The sequence below is a fragment of the Sinohyriopsis cumingii genome, chromosome 8, assembly GCF_028554795.1.
Source record: "Sinohyriopsis cumingii isolate HCF-2022 chromosome 8, ASM2855479v2, whole genome shotgun sequence".
In the NCBI taxonomy this organism is placed as follows: domain Eukaryota; kingdom Metazoa; phylum Mollusca; class Bivalvia; order Unionida; family Unionidae; genus Sinohyriopsis; species Sinohyriopsis cumingii.
In genome coordinates, this window is record NC_142968.1 from 48,805,764 (window position 1) to 48,828,431 (window position 22,668).

At 34.2% G+C, this 22,668-nt stretch overlaps 1 protein-coding gene across 1 annotated transcript; it reads right to left on the reverse strand.

The window, feature by feature from the left end:
* Positions 1 to 3,285: 3,285 nt before the first annotated feature.
* Positions 3,286 to 21,318, reverse strand: LOC149793453 (allurin-like). The gene is made up of 9 exons (XM_089966378.1): positions 21,289 to 21,318; positions 20,366 to 20,470; positions 18,334 to 18,403; positions 17,152 to 17,241; positions 15,378 to 15,468; positions 14,273 to 14,418; positions 8,709 to 8,794; positions 4,961 to 5,049; positions 3,286 to 3,480 (listed from the first exon to the last, which is right to left on the reverse strand). The coding sequence occupies exons 2-9, from the start codon at positions 20,440 to 20,442 to the stop codon at positions 3,401 to 3,403; spliced, it is 729 nt and encodes a 242-aa protein (XP_089822504.1). The 5' UTR covers positions 20,443 to 20,470; positions 21,289 to 21,318; the 3' UTR covers positions 3,286 to 3,400.
* Positions 21,319 to 22,668: the final 1,350 nt, after the last annotated feature.

Consider the following 22,668-nt stretch of genomic DNA (forward strand, 5'->3'; position numbering starts at 1 on the left):
TCAAAAATGTTTAGTGTTATCCTTAATCAAAATGTTACGAAGTGTGTTATTCACCTATTTCGGGCCGATGAAAATTATACTTAATATTTGACAGTATTTACTTTTACGAAACGTGCCAGGTTTAGGTCAATGTTAGTCTAGTGTCAAAAATAGGTGTGTCTAATTTTGATAGATTTCGTCTGCAAACAAACCTTTACAGGTGTGAGAGCAGCTTTAGTTTGCATTGTCTCTTTATTAAAAGAACTGACGTTTCAATAAACAAATTAATCTAATAATTATCTAGTATAGTGCAGATCGTTTAGAAGGTCTTACTTTTATGGTACCGATGGTTACAGTTTTTTATGTGTGTTTCCTTGCTACAAACATGGAAGGTTGTTAAACATCTTCATTTTTTGGGTAGTGTGGTTCACTTTTACATGCATTATAGTTCAATTTTAGCTGCAGTGTAGTTCGTGCAGTGATTCATTTTTGCATGCAGTGTGATTTATGTATGCATTTGTCAGATCTGGATCATCTGGACTCGAGCATAAGACCATGAAAAGCAGATACATTCCTATTATGCCATTCCTATGACAAAGTCAACTAGAGTCACTCCTTATTAAGTAGACTAGCTAATGTACTGTTAACGTAGTGCACATTGTCTGTAAATTAGATGATTTATGTTCTGCAGTGCACCTCAGTAACCTGTAATTTGTAGCTTAATTTTAATTAAAGCTGGAAATATGTTTCACTGAATATTTAAATACAGTTTATAGACAATCAGAGTATGGGTATTCGATGAATATTTACATAGCATATGTCAAACATGTCCATCCATCCAGCTTTCCATTCATCCAAAGACACATACATACATACATACATACATACATACATACATATAAACATGGAGGTGGATCAGCATCATCCTAACAGATTGTATACATCAACGGATGAAAGACAAAAATTGCATCAGGCTTTACTAAATTAATAAGAACACCCAAATGAAAGGAAAATTAAATGAAAGAAATTAATTTAGTTGTGCCCCCCACCGACCGGTAAGTGATTCGGTTTTCTGTGGGAATATAATCATAAGCATTACACAAAACTTCCTTTGATTTCAAACTCATAAAACCTAGAATAAGCATTGCCAGAAAATTGTAAATTTGTAATAAAACGTTAATATTCTTAAGTAATGTGAATATTTTGTACGCAAATGCACATACAAAAACATACACGAATAGTCAATGCTTCCACTTAGATGACTGTTCAATGTATGCTAAACGTGCCTACCTGATTAGTGACATTATAAGTTGCAGGGACATATATAGACTTGCTGCCAGTCTCGACGACGTATTGTCTCTCTTTTTCACGGTATGCAAGGTTACGTAGGTTAGTCGCGATGCAAGTAGACGTTTAGTGGAAATGGGCAATCGGAAACAATCTATTATATGATGCATGCATGCGACTTTTCTATATATATATATATATATATATATATATATATATATATATATATATATATATATATATATATATATATAGACGATTCATTTTTTAAGGCCGTGGACTTAATTGTATCACCTGCCATTTTGCCAATGTGGTACTGATATCGCCTAATGCTCGGCACCATAGAAATTCGTACACATTTGCTGCACACGTGACAATTGTACAAATGTTTAAAATAATACCGTTTTACTGTAAAACATATATGGTGTGACCGTTTTCTGCCTAATGCTTTTGTTGTTATAAATGAAGCAGCTCGATGGTTGGGAATTATACAATACATGACAATCGTTAATAGAATCAATAGTTACGCTTATGTTCATTTCAACAGTGAGTATATTTTCTTAAATGACTTAAAGAACATAAACAATTTAACTATGAAATTTGGATTGTTCACAATAATTTTGCGATACAGCCAGAATTAGTTTGCTGCACGTGGAAATAAATGAATAAATAGTATTAACCATCTCAAATAAATTTCAGTATGTTTCGACACTGTCAATACAAACGCGTGGAACGAATGTCCTCTGTTACAAATATGCGGTTGTTTGATTAGTCATGTTTGTGTAGTTTCTATTGCCCCAGACGATTAATTGAATTATAAACGGCAAATTTGAAGACAGGGTAAACTCGGTATAAATATACACAATTCCGTGATTTACGTTCCAAAGTGTTCATAACAACGAATTTAAATAGCTGATACAACTGCAGTTAAGTAACGTACTTCTGGCCGTCGATGTCTTCTTGTTTTTGTTTGTATTCCTGTATTTAATTCCCAAGCGTATCGAATATCATTTAATTCTTATAAGCCGCACTAAAGATAGAATATTTAATTTAAAAAACATTTCCGGTTTGAGTTGTCTAAATAAACCGATATATTCAAGAATTGTCGACGAACTGTTCAGTCTCTTGGGTTGTGTTTTTTTAAGAATAGGAGCAATGGAATAAGTACCTTTGTCTAGCCTATAATGATATGCCAAAGAAGAAAAAACCGACATCATCATTGTATTAAATGGGTGATTTTCCAATGATTAGGCATTTTGGTGTCCGTAGGCTTTTCGATGTCTATAGGCATTGCAGTTCGGTGTCTGTAGCCATGTCGGTGTTTGTTTTGACAGATAATTTATTGATCAAAATTCAGAAGTCTTCTGAAGAATACAAATTTAAGGCTTTTTAAAAATAAATTTCCAAGTTTCTTTGATTTCTGGGACAGCTAGGTTATTGGTATAATATTAATTATGATAATTCAGAATGTCAGGAAATACAGTTATTGAACATAGAATTGAAGGTTAAAGTGTCAATGTTTTGTTTTATAATCCTCTCATAGCTGTTTATTCTCGCGGTTGAAATAACTTTGAAGATTTATATGGAAATAACGGTTTTTACAGTATTAAGACAATACGGAAGGTTGTGAGGTACATTTTTATTATTGTCTTTTAGATATGCACATATGATCAGTGTAGGTGAAGTGAAATACTTACAATAGAAATGTTTATCGTTCCGTACTACTACTTATTAGAAAACAATACCTGGGAGTCTGGTCGAGATGAAACAATTACTCTCAAAGTAAAGGACATGTTACTTCCATCTCAAGCATAACACTTTTATGATTTGACTAGTACGATGTTAAACAGAGAAGGTTCTATGCGCAATGTCTTTTCGTATTCGATATATCTCGTTAACCGAGATAATGTTTATGATCTAGATACAAAATATTGACTAGATTTTGCACTTTAGGTTTTAAGCTCTATCTTCGGACACATCTCGTTGGATTTCATAAAATAAATGTAACTAGGCTTCATGTTATTTAAAACAATATGTTTATTTACTCTGTAGTACACAGCAAATTTTGTTAGATTTTGGTAAACATCTCTTCTGGAAGAAATCGGAGCCTTCATTCCGCTTTGATTGTTGCTATTCAAAAGACCCACCAATATTTGCACTGACACGCTGGCGACGGGACCATTTGGATATTGGAGCACACTTTGCCGCCGCAATCTGTAATTATTTTGAATGTTGAATGTAATCATTTTCTTGAGTAAACAAATTGGTCTCGATATTTTTTTATATCATCATACGTATAACTAAATGCAGAACACTGTCGAACAGTTGGAAACGTGATGTTTCGGAAAATCTGGCCATTGGTCCGCCGATTAAACAATCTTGGTTATTGCCGTGTAATATAATTGTTCTGACTAAAATTATACCCTCTGTTCGAGAGAGGTCGCGGACACATGTGGCCGTGATATTGAGATATGGCGTACACTTAAGTAAGGTAAGGAGAAAGATCTATCCATCTTCATCAACTATTTAACCTTCCTCACTCCTGAACATTGATTTAGTTTCTGGCTGACAAACGTTTGACCTTAACAGTCCGTGTTATTTTGGCTTTCAAACTCAAACAAAATTTCAGTCTGTATTGTGTCTTTGGCATCTTAAAACAACGTTAAAATCACCGTGAGATTCTCACAGATAGCATATTTATAGGTAAAATTTACAATATTATCTGAAACTGATAGAAACATGCATATCATTGAAAGAAGCTTTAAGTGTCATTGTAGATTTGTTATTTGACAATACACATTTCTATCACACGTTGTCATCAAAGTCAATTATATATCTGCATCTACGATGAACACATTAAATATTTAGTTTTGTTAAAATGTGAAATAGCACTGCATTACAGAAAAGCATTAATAACTACTTTAGTTAACATTCTTTACCAATTCTTATGATCAATAAAAAAACTTCATTTTCACGGTTTGGAAACGCTTCAATGTATAATCAAAGTTAAAGAAAGAACAGTCAATACTATACATTTTCTGTGAAAACATCTTGCATTATGTCAACTGAACAAAAATTGAAATGATCTAATTGACATGATCTAAGGGACATTAATACATTACAAGGTACCTGTAGTGCATATACATCACTGTGGCATGTCTTGCTATCCATAAGGAATTTATTAAAAAAAAAAAACTTAGTTTTCACCATTTATAAAAGAATTAAAGAATAATCACATACAATTAAAGTTTATGAATCTTCTAAAATTTCTGTGTAAACAACTTAATAAGCTTCAACTTGACTAAAATATATGGCATTCTAGTTTTGCGAGGAATAGCCCCTTTCATTGATTTGAAAATTGCCCTTTTATTCGATAAAACATTGCCTCGTCATAAAAACAATTTGAAGCTATTTATCATGATTATGTATAATATAATTACTAGACCAAATGGTTTAGACAAGATGGTCATTTAAACGATTGTGATATTTGAGCAAGCAGGTATTATCGAATTTTACAAACCCGGTCATTTTCATTAGTCATGATATGCATTGTCATCATTACGTACATGCACTGTACGTACGTGGTGCCAAGGAATACATTTTGTACTCAATTATTTATTTATATCTCAACTCGCCAAACATGTATTGTGCAATACTTTAAGGTAGATAATCAATACTAAGCTATGGTACGTACCACAGAAATAATCGGCTGCACAGTTATTTGGACAATCTTTGCATCGGCTTCCAATCTTCCATGGAGTTTTCAGTTCGTTAATGTATTGCCTGAAAAGCAGTAGAATATATTTTAAGCTTTAACACGTTCATTGTACGGGTCACGCGCTAATGGAAAATTGTGTCTTGGATGCTGTAGGACTGTAGTAATGAACTGAAAATACGTTCCAATATCAGAACATTCCAAATGAACTCGTCAAATGTCTTGAAAAATGAAAGCTTGAAACATCAATGTAAGCTAGCTGAAACTAATGTCTAACATAAGCAACGTGTTAAGTTGGAATTTGTTTTCATATAGTAACTGAATCGAAATCCTCAAAGGAGCACGACTTAAACTTGTGATCTCTTATATTCAGTAAAACAAAAGGTGCATTAGCACAAAATCATTGCACAAAAATGCCCACGACAACACTATCACTCATAACATAAAATCGAAACATTCTTAAATTCGATTTTCAAAGTGACATGCTGCGATTAATATTCTGCACTGAATTCGTGTTTTGCAACGCAATCTCTAGAAATGTCAAGCCATTTTATTCAACAAAAATGCTGCAAATGCATCTAAGTTTCACTTTTGAAGGCCACAAGATATCATGTGATGGTATCTGTAAAACATCAGGTGATTCTCGTAAAAAAGATAACGAATAACATATCTAAGAATGAGGCAATAAAGGCTGGGCAATGTATCTACATCTGCTCGACTTCTGCAATTATATTCATGGTCTACGAATGCTATAATATATTAATCTATTATCAGTACCCTTTTTTATTATTGTTTGCCAAACAAAACGAATTCTGACCTTGTCAATGAATATAGATTTGGCGCAAAGTAATTTTCTGACGACGTTAATATGTCATCTGATTCTCCTTTTTATAACGTCATATTCATCATTGGCTATCCGTCGATTAAGATGCATAAAAACTGCAGTTTGCTAGTTATCGCACGACGAAAACTTGTCCTCATGATCCCATATCATGTTTCTTGATCCGAGAATCGAACCAATGCCGTAAAACACGTAACCACCTAAACAAGGTCAACGAGTTAATCGAGCAGCATAATGGTACATCCCACGTATCAAATGTACCTTATTATGTTTAGTAAATATCATCAAACTTTGGAGCCTTGATGCAAATTTAGTATGCCTGTAAACCTAACCTATGACCAAAGAGGCAGGGTCAATAGGCACAGAGACACTTTTCTTGCTTCATGATGATTCATCCTCAGTTTGAATTAAAACAAATCGACGGTTTTAGGAAATAATCCCGAATAAAAACAAAAATTGTAAGCAAAAACCTTTCGTTGGGTTGACTAAGGCGACACTGTCAGAAATGTGATTGATTCGTCTCGCCATTTCAACAAATACTATCTGGACAGATATAAAGTAGTAATATAGTTTGAGATATCAAAATGCAAACTTTGGCCACAACACCAGTGGTACAGACCACAAGTAACTACATCTCATCCAGTGCATTAAAGAAGGCTGTCAGGTTCTACACCATTCAGTAGGTTTTGTTGTTACTTTGATATGTTTACATGAAAATATACTTGTTGAATATAATGTGTTTGGCTAGTGTATCTCTTTGAATGGCGAAAGTTTAATGTATATGTACAACCTTATTTTCATTTTGCTGCAAAACATGTAACAAAGTCAGCGACGTTAACGGGTATTTTGGCTGTGAACGTAACCTATGGTCGAAGTGGCAACGGGATGAGGTCCAAACAAATCTCTTGAACTGTGTAAAATGTGACAGTATTGTGTGCTTATTATTTATTTTGTTTCGCAACAAAATCTCCTCTACAATTAGTATTTGTTATGCTACCTCAACTACGGACGCAAAGTGTTACTTAGAAATTGTCATTAATTTTATATGCCAAGATACGCGAAATTTTGTTAGAACCCATGCAAATACATTCGTGAACCTTCAGCCATCATATTCACATCAATTACATAATGAAGCATCAGCATTCGCATCCACTTGTCATGAAATCAATTTTCTAGGGATAAATATCAACATAGTTGTTGAAATCTATCTTACAAAATGTATCTTAATAATCCATTCTGTAAGTGCAAGCTACTAAGTACAACACCCAGTGAAGTATGAAAAGCTAAGTATAAACACCTGACTTCGCTTCCAAAGTCAATTACGGATGATCATGGAACTCGCTGGGAACAGACCTACACCAATTTCATTCAGAACTGCATTTTGAGAAATGTGTTTCAGCACTACCAGCAGTTGAGGATAAGTAGTGGCAAAAGAACCTTTCAAATTAGTTGCTATAACGGTAATAATGTCCGCTTTGCAACATTTTATTTATCCAACTGAATTTCATGATGAAAATGTGTCGCAAATTTCGTGTCCCTCCTCAAGTAGAAACACACAATTGCCTATGGACAACGGATCACATACATAGTATAATCGCATAAGCTCTTTTGGTCTTCAACCATTCAAACAGTTCAGCTGAAAACTAACAACACCTACATATCTGTTTTTGTACCTTCTTTAACATTTGAATCAGCTTCATACGACCAATATATTCATCATTGTTAATACTGAGTTGTCATTAGCTCACGGCCGCGATAATTGTACAATGTACAGCAAATACGATTATTATTGTTTTTGTTACGATGCTCTAAAGTTTCCAATTTTCTGTTTTCAACGACCATAACATTGTCCCACTGAATGAACGTTCTGATCTTCGATATATCGAAACCCCCATAGATTATCCAGAGTGACTGATTGCGATATTCAACAATAGTCCTTCCATATTTATAGAAAGTTATATTATTAGCAATTGACCGCATCTCTCCACTCTGATTGGAAAATTCCTTAGACGGTCACATACATAAACTTTCATAATTATAATTATTCTTACATCCTGCTACATTCATTTCTAAATGTTCAGGGATTATTCATGAAAACATCCGTCTGCCAGAACGTCCACACCAGATCTGAGAAGCTCACCCAGAAATAGCAACAATGACTGAACCGACCGAACGTAGAAAAGGAACATACATGGAAAAACATGGAGAAGCGAATAATCTTTATTTCAAAACGATTGAAAAATAAATAAAAATGACAAGTGTCAAGTGCAAAAGTGTGTACACTAATTCCTGACGAAACAAAGCAATTTAAAAAATAGATTATTAAAATCTTTCTTATATAGAAAGGGTGTATCTAAAGAGAGATTGATCTACAACGGTCGAAATGATAGCGAACAATTACTATTTTGAACTATTTCATTCTCAGCCAAGGCAGAATATTATAATTTTCAACTACATCACGTTTGCCATTTACATTCCACATTCACAGTGTTAGTCACATACAGTATTACAACTGTCCGTCACTGCATTATTCCTTTTCTATGATTTAGTTTATGCAAGTTTTCAGTGATACCGGTAATTCATTTGCGATACATGAACGTATTAGAAGTTATGTTATCTTTGATATACCCGCAAATATTTTGAAAATATTCTAATCTATTTGATTACGTACTATGTTATATACTGTGCTAAGTATCGCCGACACCCGTGATTTCTTGCTTGCAGTTATTATCTCAATATGTGTTTATCGCATGGATGAAGTCAATCGAAGTTTGAATATCAGAAATCATGTTAGATTAGAAACATTATTTTCAAATTATATACTTATAAGAAGTACTCTTATGAATACCAGTCATATATTTGTATTATAAGGACTTGTGTACATACCCGTAGGCATAGTTGCAGACGTGGAAGGCAGTCCCGTTGCAAGAATTGAAGCCACAACCTATAGCCATCGTTCTCCACAACATCAGCTACAGAAAAGTAGGAATGCAAAGTTACTGAGTACCCTGCATCGAACTGAATATAGGTTTTGAACTGTACCGAAGGAGTCACGCAAGTAATTCGGTATCATTGTATGGATAAATCACTTTAATAATAGGAAAAAATAAAATGTGTAACACAATATTATGCAGCCATAATAAATATAACATAGGGAGTTACAACCATTCTGCTAGCATTTGGAGGACTTGAAATCATTGCAATTAAATCAGACCACTAACAAATTCAAGATGTTAAAGAGGACTGAGTATTAAGAAGATGATTGCTGGCAGTGGTGGTCTTGAATTTAGCAGATAAATTATATGGTACTATTTTGTTTGCAGCAAAATATAGCTTAAATATTTACCGCTTTTGTCATGTATAATATGAATGTAAATGTTAGACTCAAGACATTATGCAATATGACAGAATTACTTCGACACATCCCAACATAAAAAATGTACTTCTCCCTAAGCTAATATTTAATTTCAATCATTTGCAAACACAATATGTTTGTATTATTTAGAGTTTACTGATTATCTGACAAATATTGGCTAGCTTATATCGTTCAGAGTTGTAGAGACAAAACTATGAAAATGTTAGGTATCGCAAATACTCACTCACACACTCACACACAGACACCAATTGACAGACACTCACAAGTACAGGCTTTATCAAGAACAAAATCTACCCTGTAAATGAAAGATGCGGGGTAACTTCAACAAAATAATGTTTTAATAACTTTTCCAAGAACGATGCATGTAACAAATTGATGAATTAATCATGTAGCTCGAAAGCAAAATGACTTGGCCTTTAATATTCAGTTAGAAATGGCATGATGGACAATGCATAAGTTGAAGTACTGTTTCCTACACTTATCTGAAATTACCTTGAACTTTTGGTCATTATTTAAGTCATTATGGTGTTAGATACATTTAATTTATATTGTGTGCTTCACTTTTATTGATGATTTTGCATTGTAATCAGAAAGTATACATTGCTAACTTGTGTCTCTGATTTTAACTTGTAAACGTAATGTCTGCATTGCATTTAAGTTCAATACCATGCTAATTTACAAACAGTCTAGGTTTCTCCTATGCGGTCCTTTACATAACCAATAGGACAGCTGAGAATATGTCTCTATAGGGGTTTGCAAATAATTAATTCCTGTTTTAGGTTTGTCTATGGAATACATTTTTGATCAGAGTTTACAGTTGTGTTCAGATATAATTCAAAGGAATTTTTTTTAATAATAAATATTCATCGATATTAATATAGTACTACTTCATTTTTAGATTAATGCAGTTCATTTTTGGGATAGATATTATGAACTCATCCAAAAGATATTCTGCACTGAATCATTTTCTTACATCAGTACTTTCAATACTATTTGACTTCTCTCGGATCATTGTACATTTTTTATTTGTGATAGGACATTTTGAACTATTTGGAATGTAATTCACAATTTTGCAAGTATCCTTACCATTTTCCGTTCCTTTTGTTTGGAAATAAATTGCTGAATTTACCTTAATTGTTTAATGTTTTTAATATGACATATTTTAAAACTAGAGGCCTAACATTGGATGTGAATTATATTTGAATTTTTAGATACAAGGTAGATCATTGAATATGGATGTCAGTTATGGTCTGTCATTATTTGAACGCTTTTTAAAAGAAGGTGAAGAGGATAATGTGGCCCCTCCGTCTCTTCGTCCGTCTGTTACCTTGTTGCAGTGTTCGATGCGCATTCACAAAACTTTTGTCTGTAGACGAGGGATGAAGAGGTCACAAAACGTGTAGTAGATGCTAACATGGAAGTGACTACTCTGGACAAAAGTGTCAGCCGCACTACTCTCGTTTTCTATTTTGACAATATATATATATATATATATATATATATATATATATATATATATATATATATATATATATATATATATGTTGATGTGTTTGTTTACTTACGATTGATTGAATGATTGATTGACTGACTGATTGATTCATTGGTTTGTATGCAGCCATTAACATGCCTCTGATCATGGTACATCAATGTATAAAATAAGAATTTGCGGGTTATTTTAAAAAATCAAGCTAATGAATTTTCCCTTAAAGCCAATCAATAAAACTGATAATACTATCTCCAATTTTCGACTTAATTTGCACATTAGCACAGCTTGGTCTGATTATAGATAGCATAAAGAATAACATTTGTCTCATGCTACCAATTTTGCATAATTATATATATATATATACCATCAAGCAACATGGACAACACCTGCGAGGTCAGCAGTTATATAATCATTTCAGAATATTGACATGTAATTATATCATTGATCCACTGCGATTCCGGGGTTGTAGCATTGGCCCGACGTGTCCCCACTGTGTAAGAGACTACTAAGTAGAGACATCATGTTTGCCGTGGGTTGCGTCCTGTGTCGGGGATGAAAGGATCCAGGTAGTTGAGCAGAGGATTTCCAATCCAATACATTACTTTGGCCTCTACTTCTTCTAATCCGGTGGCTCGGAGGGCCAGGCCTCGACAAAATCGGCTGGTCAAGCCAAGCCCTAGGAGGTTTTAATTCACTCGCCCACTTTATCTTTCTCCACGTATCTCTCTTGATACCAACGTTACCCCTACAGTCTACCCCTTTATGTTTCCTTTCTAAAACTTTAAGAAGACATCCTAGATGGGGGTGGCTTAACGGGTCAATTGGGAGGTATTTTACCAAATGAGTATAACATCTGTGTATCCCTGCCACTTGAAAAGTGTCACCTTGATGGGCTCCTCAGTGTGCAGGGAACCAAACCAACAGGCCACCAAAGTCAACTAAAACGAGCAAATACTTTATCTGACTCAGATGACGAACCATATAGTGTGGAGTCATTCCCACGCTTCATGGCGATGCAATCAATATATTTGTCATGACCGCTTGAGGTACTTGCTCCGATTGTAATAGAAAAAACATTATGGGATCGATCGGCACTCCAGAAAGTGTAAACGAGTTCAACTCGGGCTGCCTACTGGATGACTGTCAGCGACGAGGACAGACACAAAATATCCAGAAAATGAAGACCTTTTTGATATTCAATAACCTCATTCGCTCACACAACACTCAGTACCTCCAAATACGTGATTAGCTGTCGTAACTTGTCTGGATCCAGCGACAAATAAATCAAATGAAAGTGTAGCAATAATTTGGAGGACATCAGTACGATTGCACTCACTTTCAACAAATCAACAGTATCTAAGGTAGTCAAAGTTGGGTTTTCACAAGTTAAGGTTGAGATATACATTCCTAATTCTCTTAGATGTTCTAAGTGCCAGAAATGCGACCATCATAACGATCGATGCTTGAAACACGTAGTATGCTGCCGATACCGAGACTATTCTCATCAGGAATCCGACTGTAGAATAACTCCGCCTTTCGTCAACTTCATAAACGATCACCACGCCTATACCAAACATTGTGAAACCTGGAAACAGGAGAAGAAAATACAGAGGGTAAAGTACACTTCTAAAACCCCTATCAAGCGGCCAGAAAGCTTGTATGAACTAGAACAAGCCTTTCAACAGTGGTGAGAAACAATCCAAAACCATCCAAGGAAGTCCAAACATAAAGAAATCCACGTGCATTATCATCAAACTCAAACACGCCACAATATACACCTCAAAACAACACAGTTTCTACCCAACATTTAACAACAGGACGCTACCAAAATCACCAATCCATAAAAAGATCTCAAAGAAATAGACACCAAAAAGGAGTCCGAAGACCTCATAAAACTATATATTCGGTTTGGGGACATTAACGACATGGATCCATAAGAAGCTGCTCCATATACTCTTGGTGGTTCCAAACCTAACATAAAAAACTAACCTCGTTCATCATCAAGGAATAAAACTTGCTCTGGGAGCATTTCAGACATCCTCATGTGATAGCCTTCTCGCTGAAGCGAATGAGCCACCTTTTTCACATCGTAGAGAAATGTTTTTCATACACTATGCTCAAAAATTAAGATCGAACGATCTGAATACTGCTTTTGCGTCTGTTTTCAACCAAAATAAAACACCTTCCACGAAAATAAGCCAAATGTCATACGTTCCTGTGGCATTAGAATATCATCCAGCCTTGACAGTATAAAACTTGATCATTCTAAAATTCCAAACATCCATCTCCGAAACACCTGGCTGGCTACTTAAGCAAGCAAAAGTACTTTTTACGCTACATGATGGAACAAACCCTTACATCTTTCACAACTCTTATCTTGAACCCTCCGCCGAATTTAACAGCTACACAAGAATTTCTACTGATGGATCAAACGATAAAGAAAAGTCTGTTGTAGCCTTCATTAGTGGAAAACAAAAATCAAAAGTTCGCTTACCAAATGGAACATAGATTTTTGCAGCCGAAATCAGAGCAATAGACCTGATTATGCAATATACGAAAACACGCGTACTTTAAACATCATCGTCGTTTGCAACTCACTATCAGTACTTCGGTCACTAAATAAGAGAAAACTGGAAAACCCATATTCTCATCTAAAATTATAATCGGAGTAGCTCATACGATATAGTATAATGTTGGTTACCCAACCATACTGGTATTAAAGGAAATGAAAAGCAGATCGCGCTGCTAAAATTTCCTAACTCAAGAACCATTTGATTTTAAAATACAATATACTGATTTTAAACCTAGTATCAAGGAGGCTCTACGTCAGAAGTGGCAGGCATTGTGGAATGATGCAGTGAATAACAAACTTCATGCAATCAAGCCAACCCTTGGAGAATTGATCCGTTCCTACAGCACCATCCGTAGGGAGGATGTAGTCATTGTGAGAATAAGAATTAATCATACTTATATAACCCACACTCACGTGCTAAAAGGCGAAGACCCACCAGGGTGTTTTTTGTTGCAAGAACAATTCACTATAAAGCACTTTATGATATAACGGTTCGACCTCCAACCTACGCGCGACCAGTACTATAATGTGCATGACATGAAGGAACTTTCTGATACAATCAACGTCGCTAGTATTATAGATTCTTGAAAGAAGCAAACATTTATACTAAGCTAAACCTTGTATGCTATCACTTGTATGTAATGTTTATACCGTCCTTTATATTCAATATCATTTCATCTAAATCTTTATTAACGCACACCATTTACATTCCACGTAGATCAGAAAGTTTTATATATTAACATTACCATCGTGTCGTTCTCCTTTTAACTGTTTCATTATTTGTTTTTCGCTGTTTAAAACGAAATCTTTTATCGCTTTTAAATGATCCTACATATAACCTTTTGTATGGTTCCTAACAGTGCTGGTGAGCCGTAAAATACAATCAATCAATAAATCAACCAATCAGCCAATCAATCAATCTTATCATTGTCGTTTGATCAGATAAGTATTTCGTTCCTTTCTCATTATCATAATGTAAATATTATAGTCGCTGTTAGCGTAACAGTAAGTACCTGGGTATAATGGCCGATCTCGCCTCCATTCTTCGACCCGATGCCGTACACGAAATTGTTTTTCTCATTGATCCAAGCATAGATACAGTCGGACCAGGAACTAAAGCTTATACATATGTTCTGGCCAATCGGCACGCCCTGTAATCCTAATAAGTCATAAAGAGAAGGAAACACGAATGGTGTGTCTCTTTGTTATCATTATACTGTTAAAATAAACAAGCGTACATGTTTAGCCTTGATATGGTGAATATTTATCAAGCACTGTAGCAATAAAAAAACTGAGACTCGCTGAAAAAGGACGTAGACGACTGTGATGTTTTATTACCCAGACACAAAATAGGATTGATTAAATCTTGATATAAGACTGCAATATCACTAGATGTACGGAGTTGTCTGAATTATGCCGATTCCCCTTCAAAGTTGTGGAGATTTAAACTGTTAACATACTAACATTTTTGTTTAAATTTGTTTGTTGCGAGCTGTTTGAATGAATATACGCTTAGAATTTAAACAGCGCGTAAAAAAGGAAACCAACATGGCAGAGCCAAGGTTTTCACACCTTTTTCACTTCTATATTGTGTATGAAATTCTTGCAAGTTTCTTCACACAGAAATTCCCAACCTCACACACATATGTTCGTGTAGCTAACATTATTCTACTGGTGTATGTAATTACAAATATAGCTACAACCACATAAATGAACGCTATTGGCTATTTCGGGATATATATCGTATTTATTGTCGTAGGGATATTTTCAGGATGCTAGCTCGTTTCGAGATCGGAAATATATGTAAGGCACTTAAACTGTCCAAATATTAATCACACCATATGAATGACCTAAATACATTTCAAACTTTATACTTAAGCTGATGTCTAACGGTAATACAAATAATAATTTTATGTAGTAAGTATGAATAAATGAGAACAAACTACTATAGGATTTACCATCCTCTTCACAAAAATCAAGAGATAACCTCAGTGAGGAAGAAAAACAATTAATCGATTGCTCTTGTCTTTTTCTGACCACTTAGAGAGAGAGAGAGAGAGAGAGAGAGAGAGAGAGAGATATGGGATTCAGTTTCAGTGATTTTAGACCAGTGCTTACTGGTGACCTCTCTGTTGATACTTAGGTCATGTCGAAACGTACAGCTGTCCGCAAGGACCTGGGCTTTCTCAGAGATGTCACCATAGTATCTCTACAAGCAAAATATAAGTATGTCAGCTGCAAAGTCCCTTTTACGCAAGTGTAAAGCAGTATAAACGAAACCTTCTGTGTATATTACAGTTTAAAGCAGCATTTACTGAGACATTGTATTTTATTCAGAAAAAATTCAAAGGGCATAAAATAACTATTTGGCTACTGCTTCGCAAACATTTCGAGAATATTGCAGGAAAACGGCTTTCAAAATTTTGCATTTATCAATATTTCGATAAGAGTGTTCTGTCCGTAAAAATACCATAGTTTAAAAAAATAACGTTCTACATATCACTTTCTGGGCGGAGAACTCAGTAAACTACCATGTCTGTATTACTTTGTGGGTTTAACGTGTGTCCATCATACTAGTATTTCAATATTTCTGGTTATTTTTCTTGACGGTGTCGCATAACAGGAAAGTTAAGAATTCCACTGTATCACTCAACCTTAATTATAATCACATTATTATATCTTACTAATAATAGGGTGGATAGTGTTACCATGGAGAGACGAAGTGGTTATATACTTGCACGTCCCCAAAGAGATAGAACCAAACATTAACAATCAAATTGCTGTACCAATCAAGTAAGATTAATATAACCGAAGCACTATGCCCAACTCAGTAGGTCTGGTTTAATTTAAATCTCAGTTTTAAATACCATGAAAACGAAGATCGTCAACAGCAGCAATTCCAACCTACTGCTTTTATAGACATGTGTGGCAACAGCTAGTATATATTCATACTGCAGAATTTGTTTGCAGCTTTCATGTTATCCTTCGCTCCTATTGGTCAAGACACATGTAGAACATTTACATCTTTTCTTTTAATATTTGGAAAATATTGAAAGTACAGGGTTTAATCATCATCATCATCTTCATTATTATTATTGTAATTATTATTATTATTATTATTATTATTATTATTATTATTATTATTATTTTAAAATGTTACTGTAAACTTCAATGCAAATGCGTGCACATCTTGTATTCTTGTCGTCTCTGAGAAATGTTCCAACGTGGCAGAAGTCAAGACTTATGAAATGTTAACTAAATTGCCAAAAGAACCTAATTTGCCATTATATCCCAAGAAGAGAGAAAAGAAGAAAAGATCAAATTTCTGCTATAACATAGTAGTATATATTTACCATAAATAATCTTTCTCTGTATCACATACATTGTCATTATGTCTGTTTATCGCTGTAGACGACATAGTCACAATAATAGCACTGAGGGAAACACCTTTCACAATTTGCAAAACGAACGATTTCCTTTTCCTGACGGACTAACTATAGCAATGAAGCCCGTGATAAAATCATGCAAATAATAATCACATTCAGTTAACTGTTGTAAATCGCATATAGTGGTATCATATGCAATAAAGGTCACACATTTAGTATCTTTTCATTCAAAACCCTATTTGTTCGAGTGCATTGGACATATAAGTGCGCAATGTTTTAATACATAAGGTCAGAAATTCACTGTATGATTAAAACGAAATAATAGGCTTCATTATAATATGGTAAATAGCGACTGGATGGCATGAATATAAAATCTTCTAGAGATATATAATGTTCACACGTTTTTTAAACTATAAATTACTCCAACCCAATAAACACTTGAAAGAATTATTTAAGTGTATGTGATAATTTTTGTCCACAAATGATTATGACACAGATTCACTTACCATTTTCATCATATTGGTCGCTTCCACATGTGATCGAGAAGCGGTGTGCATACTCAGAATAAGATCCTGTTCTTCAATGCTTACTGAGCCCTACAGAAAGTAAACAACATATTGTGTACTAAAATTCGAAGGTATCATATGAAGGACGTTACATCATGTTATCTCAAAAGAGAAGAATTATGTGACGTCTTTATAGATGAACGTATGGATTGATCTAATCTCGCATGATACGCTAATAGATCGACGTTCGCCTTGACATCATTGAAACATGAAATGAATAGACTCTGATCTGCCGGTGCATACATATTCGCCTGCGCAGGCAACAATCTATACTACACAGTCAGACGAGTACTATAGATGGATACGTGCAGGGTCTTATATTTAGTGTTGCCACTATTTCATGCTCAAACTATTATGTATTTCCATTACGTGTTACAGAATTCAGTGAGTGCAACATTCATGGTTATGATTAAACTTTCATCTTTTTTTATTCGTCTTTTTACTTTAGCTAGAAACAGACATTCATCCACACATATAGACAGGAGTGATTGTTGCATATTAGTGAGAACTGCCTGGCGTTTGAAAACTCCAGAATCTATCTTTTTGGAATATCACAGAGACATTTATAAATCGTGATCGTCGAAATGTATTCCTCTTTTAACTCATATCTTTGTTATATGTTACTGGATTCTACAAATGAACATATCTTCATTACCAGAGTTGATGTTAATCACATGAAACCTTGGTAATTTTACAAAAAGATTTAATGCGATGTTGTTCACGTGAATATTACATTACATGAATAAATAATTTGGTTACAGATATCCAGTCTCATATATAAATCTTATTATGTTATAGTTCTTAATTTATACAAGACATTTCAACAAAAACAAATACTCTATTATTACTGCTACAGAAGCCAGCATTACAAAAATCAAGAACAAAAATGTTTAGTCTACATTTTACACAAAATCTGGTAATGTTAATTCTTTAATCTTGTGGAATGCGAAATCTGACGAATCTGACGAAAAATGTAACACTGACATTACGTGAATGGTAACGTATAGGAGATGATAATCAGTAGCCCATATGTTAACATTGTTCCAAACTTACTAATGGTGTCACCAAACTTGTATCGTTTAAATCATTACTGGACAGAAGAATGTTAATCATAATGATCACCTTAGCAATTGCTTTCTTTTCCATGTCCAAATCTCTGACCTCGTCCTCACCAACTCCTGTCTCCATCTTGCTGTAAATTGCGAAAAGATATATTGAATGGTGTAAAGAACTAATTTTTACTTGCAGTTTAAATTGTTATTCCTTTATTACAGATCTGATTTAACGTTCACTTTGTGTCTGCCATTTATGTATCGGGATAACTGGTCTAGATTGAAACAAACGAAAAGTATATTTTAAATCAAAACGAAAAGAAAACAAAATCAAAAGACGAAAAGGAAAGGAATTTCCAAACAAAAAAGCAACAAAGAAAGAAACAATTCGTTAGAACTAGAACTATTTTCAAAGGGAGTTGTTCCTCACAAAGGAACATTATTGTAAAAGAAGTAAAGCTACCAAAGTGAATGAATAACAGCGTGTTAGTTTATAACGGACTTTGGCTCAATTCCAGTCGCTGCCTACTTCTTATTAAATGCCATTAAGAAACTGATTTATAGAACTTCATGCGCAGCTTGATTTTCCTTTGATGGAGTTTTCTGAGTAAAGATTGTTGTTGCATATATTGAATAGACAGAGAATGTAACAGATGGATTTGACCCAGACAATCATCGATCTTCTGCCCAATAATTTTAATTTTGACACAAAGAAAAGGTATTATATTTAACCCTTGAATGCACAGCGCTGGCAAAAAAAAACCGCGAGAATTCTAGTCACCACTAGACGTAAATGTCACCATTAAGGAAGAAAAAAGGCTGTCTGTGTGGCGGGACTTGTTTACTTAAAATACTATTATATATATATATATATATATATATATATATATATATGTGTGTGTGTGTGTGTGTGTGCGTGTGTGTGTGTGTGTGTATTTATTTGCTCTTAAAGACATTCAATTATTGGTTACAGACACCTTTAGTCGAATTAGTATGCACTGAACCCTTACAAATAATAACTTGTAAACGTGTCTACGGATTCATCCTGTTATAAGAACTGTCAAACACGCAGGTAAACGAAATTCACATTATTGGTGTTCTATTCACGCAGATTCGAAAGATATTGTCAAATATCTTTACCCATTCTAACGTCATTCAATCTACAACGTAAGGCAAAGAAGTTAACATGTATTGGACAATATTCAGCCTTGAAATTAAATTGGCCTGTCGCAGCTTCCAAGTAAATTGTCTTGTACATTTTAATTAAGGTATGAAGTGTAGTTGTAAAGCTATGAAAGAATCTTTGGGCGGATTCGGGTCTATCAGCCATTAGCAAGACAACTCCCACGTACCTCAATTTATCTGTGAACTTTCGTGAAGGCATTTGGTGTAAAATGTACATGATATTACGTTGAATTGACTGACTGATAATGACATAGCGTCATACATCCCGCAATCGATATTTGGCTGAAAGCAAATGTAGTTTTTTTGGCTTTATGTTATATTCGCTATGATGATTTGTTTTAGTTGATTAGAGAGGTTTGATTTGTTTACACGAGGAAAGTAGTATTGAGATTTTTTTTTTTGTTTGATTCAAATTTAGCCTGTCATTTGAGCCTAATCTGTGACTTGGAACATAATAAAAATGTTTCCAACATTGTTAATAATTACTCATAATTTGTTTCTTCAAGAAAGTAAATATAAGATGCCTGAGAATGACTAATGATACTGTATCCGAGAGGGATGAAAACACTCAAAAACAGTCAAACTGCTCTTTGCTTGTAGACGTGACTTAGGGTAGGACCCAACCCTGGGTTATATTTTCGGCAGTAATGAGGCATTGATGATTTCTGCCCACCGCTACTGACCGCTAGAATTTGATTCTCCTATCACACACCAAAGCATATAATGGATAATATTTCTGTCAAGATAATAATGATAAACTGATTGAAAAAGCGTTGCATTCGTAATAGTTTCCTACGGAATCAAATGTACGGTGATATCAATTGCATATTATCAGGAACAGTCATGCGGAGGTCATGTGGATTTTGTAGTTTTGAAACTATATTACAAACAGAAAGGAGTAAAATTAAAAGTCTTACCTGGATTTATAGTTATCACCTAATGCCAGAATTGTAGAGGCTAGTAAAATAGGCTGAAAATATCTAGAGATCTTCATTCTTAAGTCCTCGAGTGCTCTCCGGTCTCTGACATTAAAATTGGGTCAAAGGTTTACATAAATGTCATAACTGTAAACATAGGCACATTGTCTAAATGAAATATAACTGCTAATTAGGATTATCTTAGATGATGTGATACAATTTTCACAAAGCATTTAGCAAGAGTGGACATCAGTTGCACGGGGAAGACTTAAGATTTATATTAATATTTAATTTTAACTGAAATCTTTACTTACTTATTAAACTGAATATAATACAATTAATGCTACAATCAATGCTCAAAGCAAAGCATATGTATATGAAAACGTGCATAAACCAGAGTAAACAACTTATCTGTATTACAATTTAAGCAGAACAAGCGAACCCACGCAGAAAGGTGGGTCAATTTATACTAAAAGCCCGTGTATATGACAAAGTGCCTACACTAGATTCATAATGCTTAATTCTATTATAAATTAAGCAGAACAAGAAAACCCACACAGACACCTGGATCAAAAGGAGTATATAAGGCTCTATAATATAAAGTCCAGTATATAATCAAATATTCTAAGTTTTGAAAGACAGGTTAAAGTATGCCTGATTTTGATGGATTTATATTCGTTATGCCGAGTAAGACTCATGCGAAGTGCGTAAATGCTTTAATCACATCATTAAGAATTTTGTCAACAAAGTATAAACTAGAAAATATGGCATTCTATGGCTGAATGTGGGCCTTTCTGACAGAATGATTGATTAAAAGAAAACTAATTGCGCACATTCTAATCTGCTTACTCCTTTACTTTAATACCTCCTGGGATGGCTCCTAATTGCCTTCGAACCAGCTTCTTCGCGTCAAGTTCTCTTACCTGTTCCTCGTGACAGCTTGCTCAGTTTCATTTGTTCGACTCTATCGCCATTGATGGAGAATTTCAATTTATCGGCAGGCTAAACCCTTTGATTTTATTTTTTCCGTCTGAGTATTGCATGCAATGTTCATTCCAAGTAGATATAAATTTGTATCAATTTCACTATGAAACCCGCACTTTACCTGTCATAATGACATTTTACTCGAATGTCTGATGCTGAGATAGTTCATAGGTATGTGCAACCACGCATTTGTGCACGGAAAATATGCATTTACCTTGACTAATCAAGTTCTTGTCAAGCAACTAGAACTGTTTCAGAGTTTTTAAAGAATATGCATTGTTTCGTTAAAAGTTTAAACGTTAAGGGTGCAAATCTCGGCTGTAACCTAAATATTTGTTTACTTGACTGTTGACTTTATATCTTTATTTATTTACGTACTTTTTGGCAAAATCTCTGTGGTGACCTAAGGACAGATTTGTCAACAATATTCAAACTCATAAGCATTTTTGACAAAAATACTAGCTTTTCTGTTGAGTATACTTTCTTCTAACATTGACATTCCTAATTGAAGACAACCATATGTTTATGTTGTGTAGTGTCAGTGTGGTTTCGTTCGCTTTCATTCGTAATTTATCAGCAGAGTGTTTCAATATCTAAAAGTTAAAAGAAGTTATTCATTTACAAAATTATATAAACGTAGACACAGCAATGCGTCGGAAGCAAATTCGAATATTTTTAAAATAAAACCCCAAGATATCTACCTCTATCATTATGTTGTTGTTGTAGTTGTTGTTGTAGGGTTTAACGCCATTTTAAGCACATGACAGGCTGTACATGGCGGCTTGTACGAATAGTGGAGGAAGAACCCGAGAAAAAAAAAATATATATATATATATATATATATATATATATATATATATATATATATATATATATATATATATATATATATATATATATATATATATATATATATATATATATATATATACACTTCAGACCAGAGATCAATTTCAAATGTTTGCTGTCCGTACATTGTCACGAGGCTCAGAATGGGGTACATGACCAAACAGTGTAAGCGTTGGGATAGGTTTTTTAACGGCAGATACGTCTAGTTTGAATTTTCGTGGCACTGGTGAGGGCTGTAAAGGATCCAAATATTTATGTACGGCTCATTATGTTTTCAATCCTTTCATTATTCTGGTTTTCCGACATGGCGCTTGATTGGTTGGTTGGTTGATTGATTGATTGATTGATTGATTGATTGATTGATTGATTGATTGATTGATTGATTGATTGATTGATTGATTGATTGATTAGTGATTGATTGATTAGCTGATTGATTAGCTGGTTGGAATGCACTTATTTGTATACATCTG

Bases quoted from the DNA above. Each gene is read 5' to 3' on its own strand.
- LOC149793453 (XM_089966378.1), bottom strand. From the start codon at position 20,442: ATGAAGATCTCTAGATATTTTCAGCCTATTTTACTAGCCTCTACAATT. The intron at 14,419-15,377 runs GTAAGCACTGGT...ATGACTTATTAG, and splicing joins TATCAACAGAGAGGTCACCA to GATTACAGGGCGTGCCGATT. The intron at 5,050-8,708 runs GTATGTACACAA...ACTGCTTTTCAG, and splicing joins GTCTGCAACTATGCCTACGG to GCAATACATTAACGAACTGA.